The sequence below is a fragment of the Patagioenas fasciata genome, chromosome 11 (assembly GCF_037038585.1).
Source record: "Patagioenas fasciata isolate bPatFas1 chromosome 11, bPatFas1.hap1, whole genome shotgun sequence".
In the NCBI taxonomy this organism is placed as follows: domain Eukaryota; kingdom Metazoa; phylum Chordata; class Aves; order Columbiformes; family Columbidae; genus Patagioenas; species Patagioenas fasciata.
Window position 1 is genome coordinate 3713190 of NC_092530.1, and position 9308 is coordinate 3722497.

At 49.8% G+C, this 9308-nt stretch overlaps 1 protein-coding gene across 1 annotated transcript; it reads right to left on the reverse strand.

Moving 5' to 3' along the window:
• Positions 1-7708: 7708 nt before the first annotated feature.
• On the reverse strand, positions 7709-8641 carry LOC139828884 (olfactory receptor 14A16-like). The gene has a single exon (XM_071813675.1). The coding sequence runs from the start codon at positions 8639-8641 to the stop codon at positions 7709-7711; it is 933 nt and encodes a 310-aa protein (XP_071669776.1).
• Positions 8642-9308: the final 667 nt, after the last annotated feature.

The following is a 9308-nucleotide window of genomic DNA, read 5'->3' on the forward strand; positions in this document are numbered from 1 at the left end:
ACTGGAGCACAGGGAGGGTGATGGCTGGGTACGATGCCATGTGGTCACTTGTGTCTCAGGAACTCATAGTCCAGTAGGAAGCCAATGGCTGTGGAAGGGACGGTGAGGTCACTTCTGCCTCTGCAGGGGATAGGTCAACAGCAGGAACATGGCTGGGAAAGGACTGTGAGGTCACACATACCAGACGAGCAATCGGGCCCAATCAGCATGGCTTTGTGAAAGGCAGGTCCTGCTTGACCAGCCTGATCTCCTTCTATGACAAGGTGACCGGCTGAGCAGATGAGGGAAAGTCTGTGGTGGGGAGTGAATCCGCCACACAGGCTGTGGGTGCTGTGTCCTTAGACTGCAGTAAAGCCTTTGACACCGTATCCCACAGCATCTCCTGGAGAAGCTGCAGCTCATGGCCTGGATGGTGTATCTGCGATGGGCAAAGAACTGGTTCAAAGGCATTCTGTTCCCTGGAGCCGTTTATTCCCTTCCTGTTCACATGGGCATCCCATGAATGCATCACTGCTCTCCTCCAGTGTAGACAGGCACAAGGCCTTCTCCACCTGGACCTCAAACCAATGCCACTGGTTTCTCCAGCACCCTCATCCTTGACTGCGGGATGTCCAGAACAGCCCTCCTGAGAGAGTTTGACAAAGCCTTTTTTCTGCACCATCCCTACATCCCAGCTCAATCCCCTCATCCACAGCTTAAGGACCAGAAAATTTGGGTGTAAGTGGAGCATTGAGAGAAATGGTCAGGAAAGCTTTGAGGTGCACAGGGAGCCCATCAACATGTTGGCCTGCTGCTTTCTTCTGAGCAGGCCCAGAGGACCTGGACAGCATTTGCTGTGTCCCAGAAATTCGCCTGGAAGGTTGGGATATGGAGAAAAGTTTTGGTCCGGGAAGGGACAGACAGGTGCTGGTGGAACTGGCTGGTGTGACCGTGAGACATCTCTCCAACACCTCAGAAAAGTCCTGGCTCTCAGGGAGGTTGCATGGTCCTCTGAGAAAGAAAATATCAAAAATGACTTATCATAGAATCATGGAATAATTGTGGTTGGAAGAGAGCCTTAAGATCATCGAGTCCAACTATAACCTAAATCTGGTGCTAAACCAGCTCCCTAAGAGCCTCATCTCTATGTCTTTCAAACACCTTCAGTGATGGTGACTCCACAACCTTGCTGGGCAGTCTGTTCCATTGGTTCAAAACCCTTTCCCGAAAGAATTTTTTCCTCATATCCAGTCTAAACCTCCCCATGTGCAACTTGAGGCCATTTCCTCTTGTCCTATCACTTGCTACTTGGGAGAAGAGAACAACACCCACCATGATGAAACCTCCTTTCAGGCAGTTGTGGACAGTGACAAGGTCTCCCCTCAGCCTCCTTTTTTCAAGGCTGAACAGCCCCAGTTCCCTCAACCGCTCCTCATAAGACTGGTGCTCCAGACCCTTCACCAGCCTTGTCACCCTCCTCTGAACTCTCTCCAGCACCTCAATGTCTTCCTTGCCATGAGGGGTCTAAAACTGACCCCAGGATTCAAGGTGCAGCCTCACCAGTGCCCAGTACAAAGGGATGATCACTTCTTTAGTCCTGCTAAAGCTCAGATTGGATCAAGGCTTGAACACCTTGGTGTGACCCAGTTGGTGACAGGTTGGACTGCAGACTCCTGAGGTCCCTTCAACCTCACTTCTTTTATGATCCCATGGTGATGTTGGGCTCTGTTTCTAACTGGAGCAGAGCAGACGATTTTGAGGCAGGATCCACCTGTGCTGTAGGTGACCATCAAACCAACATCTCAGCCAGTGAACCAGCCAACACCTCAGTGTGACTCACTCTGGGCAAAGTGTCCTGGGCAGGGAAGGTTTAGAGGGCATGGGGTGCTATGCAAGACACAAAACGATCTTGGCTTAATTCTTTTAGGCCCATCAGATGTCAGTTACTCTCAAGGAAAATTAAAATAAGAAGAATGGAAGACAAAGATCCAAAGCAAAGGAAGGTGTCAACATAGTTTATTTTTCTTTGAGGGGGCTTCTTTTGTCTGAAAAGGAAAGAGTTTTCCAGAACTGGGCATGGATTTAGGACACAAATGTCTTCATCTCCAGGGACACGAACACCTGGTACCAGTGTAGGTGCCCTGGGAACCCCTGCCCAGGCTCCACCTGCATTCAAAGGTGCTCTGGTCTCCCCAGGTCCTGTGTGATAGATGGAGATCCCAGGCCAGCACCTCAGGTACACTGGGGCACCTAAAATGACACTGGCTATTTATGGTGAGACAGCTGATGACTGATGTTTGTCTGGAAGTGTACTAAGGGTAGGGGAAGAAATATCGGTCTTCCCCTGTACTTCTATTACCAACACTCTGTTATTTCATCTCCCTCGTCATTCAGGAGTTCCCCCCTCTCCTGATTCAATGTCTCTGTCAAAGGACAACTTTCCGGCAGACTGTCTGGAGATTTGCCCTTCCCAGTGCTCTCAGGTTTCTCCTCCACTTGCTCTTCGGTCATTCAGTGGCCTCTCAACTGTCTGGTTCCTGCTTTGAGCTTCAGGGAGTTATAAACTTAACTCAGTGGTCTAATTAACATGGTAGTCAAATCATTAATTGTATTTATATCTATCCTTTCCTATATTTCTGTCTGAAACATTTCTTGTGTTGATGACCCTTGTGGATGGTGGACCTCATCAGATCCAGCTTACACACACAGCTGAGGAAAGTGTTTTACTGTTTATTGAACTGTGCAGTGTTTGCACAGGAGAGCAGGTGGAGCTGGTGCACAGGACCTGCAGCATCTCCTGCAGAGCTCAGTGGAGAAGTCTGATGTGAGGAAAGGTGATGCAAGTCTCTGGTGGCCAATGAGGGAACTGGTAGATTGGGGGTGGGGGTGAGGAGCGAGGTTGTCCATACAGTGTCCAGCCCCAAGGGACTGTTCTCCTGCCTGTCCAGATGTCTTCAGGAGACCCTCGGGATCAATGTCCAGTGTAGAATGTTGCTGTCACTTCTTCTATACAATGAAAAATGACAGAAAACACCCTTGAAAGAAAAAACCCTCCTTTAAGAAATTATTGAAATCTTCATCACTAAGTGTCCCATTGAAACCTCTCCAGTTAGTTCTACAAGTCTTGAAGATTTGAATGAAATTACCAAAAGAAACATCGCTCGTTAGGGCTTTCTGAGTTTTAATGAGCCCCATGGCGTATTTGGTGCTGAGTCCATGAACCTCAGATACCAAGCACAGACTGAAGAATCTTCTCAAGAAGTCCAAGTCAGAAGCAAACTCCAAAGTACCTTGAAGCATTACTGGGCCCCACTGAGGGCTGTTACTGACAAAGCCTCCCCGGGGACTCGTTAGATCAGATAATTGGAGGCTGTGATTGCATCAGGCAAAAGCAAAGTGCAGCAGCTCTGATGCTGAGAAAACCCTTGGTTTGTTTGATGAAGGACAATGGCCAAGCCTTGAGCCCCTGCCCCTAGGAAGGGAGATCCTGTCCGTCACGTGTGGCTCAGGGCTCTTCTTGGGCTGTGGGGAGTGCGATGCCTAGTGAAGGACAATGGTGTGACACTCCCTGGGGGTGCAAGGAGGCAATGGGTGCCATGCCCATGACAACAATGTGTCTCCTCTTAGACCTCGGTGGCAGGAACATCAGCCATAGCCAAGGGGACAAAGACCTTGGCTCTTGCACGGACATCCAGCCTTGCCAGTGCCCTTGGCCATCTCCACCACGGTCCAGCCTACACTGTCCCAGGCCTGTGGCTGTTTCCCCACAGGCTGCAGACACCCCATGTGATTCTTCACCTTGTTCTCACCCCAGTGTGTCCCAACCTGTGCTGCTCTCTCTCCATCCTCACCAGCTGCTCCTGGAAACACAAAGCCATGGCTGATCCAGAGTCCTTCTGAATGACCACAGCACTGTGCTCAGAATGACATTTCTTTATCCTGAGCTCCACTCTGGACCTCCAGAGCTGCAGTTTCTGATGGTTTTCCTTTCTCATGCTGTTCCCTCTACCAAAAAAGTAAAATAAAATAAAATAAAATAAAATAAAATAAAATAAAATAAAATAAAATAAAATAAAATAAAATAAAATAAAATAAAATAAAATAAAATAAAATAAAATAAAATAAAATAAAATAAAATAAAATAAAATGTGTCATCTTGGAAAGTGATTTTCAAGATTTCTGGAGCTACCACTGCCCTTTCTTGTCATGGTTTTGCCAGAGCCACCAACCAAGACCATGAGAGCTGCTCACATCCTGCTCCCAATCCCCAAGTGGGATAAGGGAGAGAACTGAAAGGGAAGGGGAAACTTGTGGGTTTAGAAAAAATATAATAAGACAATGAAGATAATACATTGCTACTACTAATATGCTTATACTAAAATACACATAAATTAAAATATATTACACTCAGTGCAATCCCCCACGTAACTCCAGTTGTGCTGAAAAGACAGCCCAAAAGAAGAGAGCACTCTGGCCCTGAACAGCTGATCCCAGCAAGAGAAAGTTAGAGTGCAAAAGGCAGAGAGACCCAAGGGCCAACTGAAAAACAGCAAAACATCATAAAACTGAACTAACACTGAACTCCCAATAGAATGGAACTTCCAAACAGAGCCAACCAAAGCAGCCAGCAAACCAAAACTAACTGGCTGGAAAAGGCATCTCCAGCTTTATAGTGAGCATGACACCAATGGTAAAGAATAGCTCATTGATTGACCTGGATGTCAGTCAAGGTGCTGTCCTGTCTGTGCCCCCTCCTGCCAATTTGCACCTGCAGCTGGACTCCAGAGAAGTCCTTGGTTTCCCTGACAATAGTCCAGGTAAATTAAATAGAAATAGATACATTAAATTAAAAAAATATACTCAGTGCTATCCCCGTGTAACTTCGGTCACACATAACAGCCAGTCCTGCAGAAGGGAGCACCTTGGTCCTGAGCAGCCCATCCCAGCAAGAGAGAGCAGAAGGGCAACAGGCAGAAAGGCCCAAAGGCCAACTGCAGAATGGTAGAACCGCAAAAGGCCGAACTGACATCGAACTCCTGACAGAATGAAACTTGTGAATGGAACAAACAAACCAGCTGGAAAACCCAGAGTAACGGATGTAACAAGACCTAAAAGCCGGCTCCAGCTTTAGACTGAGCATGACGCTAATCATAGAGAATATTTCATTGATCAGCCTGCATGTCAATCCAGACTGTCCTGTCTGTGTCCCCTCCTGCCAATCTGCATCTGCATCTGGATGGCCAAAGAAGTCCTTGGTTTCCCTGACAACAGCCAAGATCTCAGTGAGTTCTGACATTCCTTTCATAGCAAATGGCAAACACTGTGAAGCTGCTAAAAGAAAAAAATGAACTCTATCCCAGGGAAGAAACAGCGCTATCTCACTATTCTCATAGTAAATCTAAACAAAAGACTGTACTGGATGTGAAGGAAAATATATGAAGAATATTAACTCAATTTCAGTAAAAACAGCACATTTCCTCAGCCTCCCCTTCACCAGTCTAAAGAAGTTTGGGTCTCTCAACATCTCCACATGTGACCCAGACTTTCTCTGACCACATGGCAGCTCCTCCCCGTTCCTCCAGAATGGGGAACCTCACACTGGGACACACCGCTCCAGATGTGACCACACCAGTGCTGAGTCAAGATGGGCAATCACTGCCCTTGTCTGTGTGGCCACGCTCCTCCCAGTGCAGCCCAATGTGCTCATGGGCATATTCCTGTTTAGCACCACTGAGAACTGGCTGAACATCCAGGCTCAGAGGGTTGTGAGCAGTGGCACAAAGCCCAGCAGGAGGTACCATGAGGACTGAAGGACACCATATCCCTACCCAACATCTCCTCCCCTCTTGGGTCCCCTCGAACCATCGCAGTGATAATGGGAAGAGCACTGACTGTATGGGGTGGAGGAGATGGCGTCTGGAATGAGGGTCCTGGGCCAGTTTCTCCAGGTTGTTCATGCAGAAACAAGTCAGGTTGGATATTTGGAGAGAGGAACTCTTACTAAGGGCCTCCAATGGCCATGGGGATGGTCTACGGTTTCCTGAATGGCTCCTTTTCTGGTGGAGATCACAGAGGCTGCCAGCCCTTTAGAGGACCCAGGACAGACCTTGTCCTTCCTCTGGTCACAGCTGGACCCCAGTTCTCCAGCTCAGACCCGGCTCAGGAGCCTTGTCTAGGCGTGACTTTTGGGGTAAGGTTGACAAGAGGGGTGCATAAGTTTGTCTTCAGGACATGTGATGAGCACCAGTACTGAAGTACCAGAGCAAAATGATGTGGCTTCTGGGTGAATACTTTCTTCAGTGCAAGACCTGACACAGGGTCCCAGACTTGCTTTCCATGCCACCCTTCATGAGGGATGATGCACTAAGAGATGGCAAGTGGGGGACACCAATCCTTCTCCAGCTACTTCCCAGGCCTGGTGAAGCACCAGGACAGCAAGGACTTATGGCCCTGCACCCTAAACTATGGGTATAATCATGGGGCAGCTGAACACCAGCATTTTTCTCTCCAAGGCCATTTCCAGCCCAGGTCAGCTCCTGTCTGACCTCCCCCATTCCTCCTCTGATCTGCTCTGGTGCTCCTGGCCCCTTCCCTGTGCTCCCCACAGGGTCTCAAACTGGCACTGATGCTCTGCAGAACAGGTTGGCTGCAGAACCATGGGGTGACTGCAGACTGGTTGTGCTGCTCAGTGAGGGACACAGATGCAGCTGGATGGGCTGCACTGTCACTGAGCTCTTTCCTGGGGGTCTAAAGCTCTCGAACGGGTTCAGAGCATTTCGTGGGACTCATTGGATTTTCCACTCATTTTGGTTCATCTACCTCACATACATGATGTGCATGCTCACATCTCACCTGTACAATGCAAACATGGATTGCTGACCAACTCATTCAGTGTCTCTCCATGGAGGGAAGAACAACCTCTGTGAGCTGGGGTGAGACGTCAGGGCTGGGAATGGTGGTTGTGAGGGTCTACTCCATGACGATGCCCTCGGACAGATTTTGAGGGGTGTCCAGTGCGCAGGGGCACAGCCAAGTCCCTGCATTGCTGGTCCTGCAGGTCTCTGGCAGGAGGCCGGGCTGTGAGAGGACACTGCTGTGTGCAAGCCCTGCACACACACACGGTTCAGCTGTACCCTGGGGTTTGCATCTGTGGCCACATTCATGGGCATATTCTTTAGGGAATCTTTGGAAGAAGACCTAAAGCTTCACACCCTGCCCTGAGAAGATCACCCTTCTATCTGGAAAGTCTGTTCTGGGGCCAGTTCTATCCCTGCCTGCGCTCACAGCACTGACACACAGCAGGACGGGGACCAAGCTGCCAGAGCACTCAGGCCTTGCACAAACACAAGGGATGAGAAGGAGAGTGTGGCAGTGGAACCAGAACAGCTCTGGAAGAACAAGTTCTGGTGCTCCCTGGCAGGGCTGCCAGGCTGGACTCTTTTCCCCTCCACTCATGCACAGGAACTGTCCCTGCAGCACTAAAAAGGCCTTTCAGGAAGGATAAAGTGAAAAACAAGTCACTACAGGACCATTTATTTTGTTTAGAGACAAGGAGAACGCGGCTCCTCACACAGCCAGCGGTTGTAAAACAAAAGCAGACAGTGAATTAAAAAGGGGCTGATGACATTAATGCAATAAAAAAACCCAAAAATAAGAACAGAAAATACAGCTGACAGGCTGGACTTGTAATTAGCTACATTTCACTCCTATGTAGAAGCAAATGGGCAATTTATTGCTTCAGGAAACTATAAGATATGAGTTTCCACAAGGCATCCTTGACCTCCTGGTTCCTCATGCTGTAGATGAGAGGGTTCAGTGCTGGAGGCACCACCGAGTACATAACAGACACCACCAGGTCCAGGGATGGGGAGGAGATGGAGGGGGGCTTCAGGTAGGCAAACATGCCAGTGCTGATAAACAGGGAGACCACGGCCAGGTGAGGGAGACACGTGGAAAAGGCTTTGTGCCGTCCCTGCTCAGAGGGGATCCTCAGCACGGCCCTGAAGATCTGCACATAGGACACCACGATGAACACAAAACACCCAAATGCTAAACAGACACCAACCACAAGAAGCCCAGTTTCCCTGAGGTAGGACTGTGAGCAGGAGAGCTTGAGGATCTGGGGGATTTCACAGAAGAACTGGCCCAGGGCATTGCCCTTGCACAGTGGCAGTGAAAATGTATTGGCCGTGTGCAGCAGAGCATTGACAAACCCAGTGGCCCAGGCAGCTGCTGCCATGTGGACACAAGCTCTGCTGCCCAGGAGGGTCCCGTAGCGCAGGGGTTTGCAGATGGCAACGTAGCGGTCGTAGGACATGATGGTGAGAAGAAAATACTCTGCTGCAATACAAAGGAGAAACATAAATACTTGTGCAGCACATCCCATAAAAGAAATGGCCCTGGTGTCCCAGAGGGAATTGGCCATGTACTTGGGGAGAATGGAGGAGATGGAGCCTAGGTCGAGGAGGGCGAGGTTGAGCAGGAAGAAGTACATGGGGATGTGGAGGTGCTGGTCCCAGGCTATGGTGGTGATGATGAGGCCGTTGCCCAGGAGGGCAGCCAGGTAGATGCCCAGGAAGAGCCACAAGTGCAAGAGCTGCAGCTCCCGTGTGTCTGTGAACGGCAGGAGGAGGAACTGGGTGATGGAGCTGCTGTTGGACATTTGCTGCCTGTGGGCATGATGACCTGTGCAAGGAGTAAAAGACAGTGATATTTTAGATGAGACTTCTCTGGGAGAAACCAAAGCCATTTCCAACAGACCCTCCCACAAAGAGACACTTTTCTTTTTCCAGGAGAATGTCCTGGTTGGAGCCCTCGTCGGTGCTTGATGAGTGTGCAATGAAGAGCAGGGTCTCTGCCCAGGGGCTCTTGAGCAGTCAGCCTGACCCTGTGTGATTGGGTGGGGCAGGGGCCAGTCCTGGGGTTCAGCTGTGTCAGCTGGAACCGCTCCTGGTGCAGAAGGGACTGTCAGCATCTGTACCCCCAGGCCTGAGAAACTGAGTTGGAGAGGTTTGGTGTTTCTACAGCTCCTTCTCACCTCCAACCATGGGGAGTGTTCTTGGGTGTCAGAAACCCTCAGCATTTCTGCTGCACTCAGGGAGAACAGAGCGAGTCCTGTGAGACCAGAGGATGCCTGTGGGTCAGTGCACAGTGAGGGCAGCTGCTCTGTCCCTCTGTCCTGCTCCAGCTGCCCTGGGCTGGCACCTTTCTGAGATGGAGCCTGATCACACTCCCATGTTACCCTGAAAAGCCACCAGGCACTGCTGAGAGCAGAGGGACCCATCTCACACCATGACATGTCTCACCCTTTCCTAAGGTCTCAGCTCCCC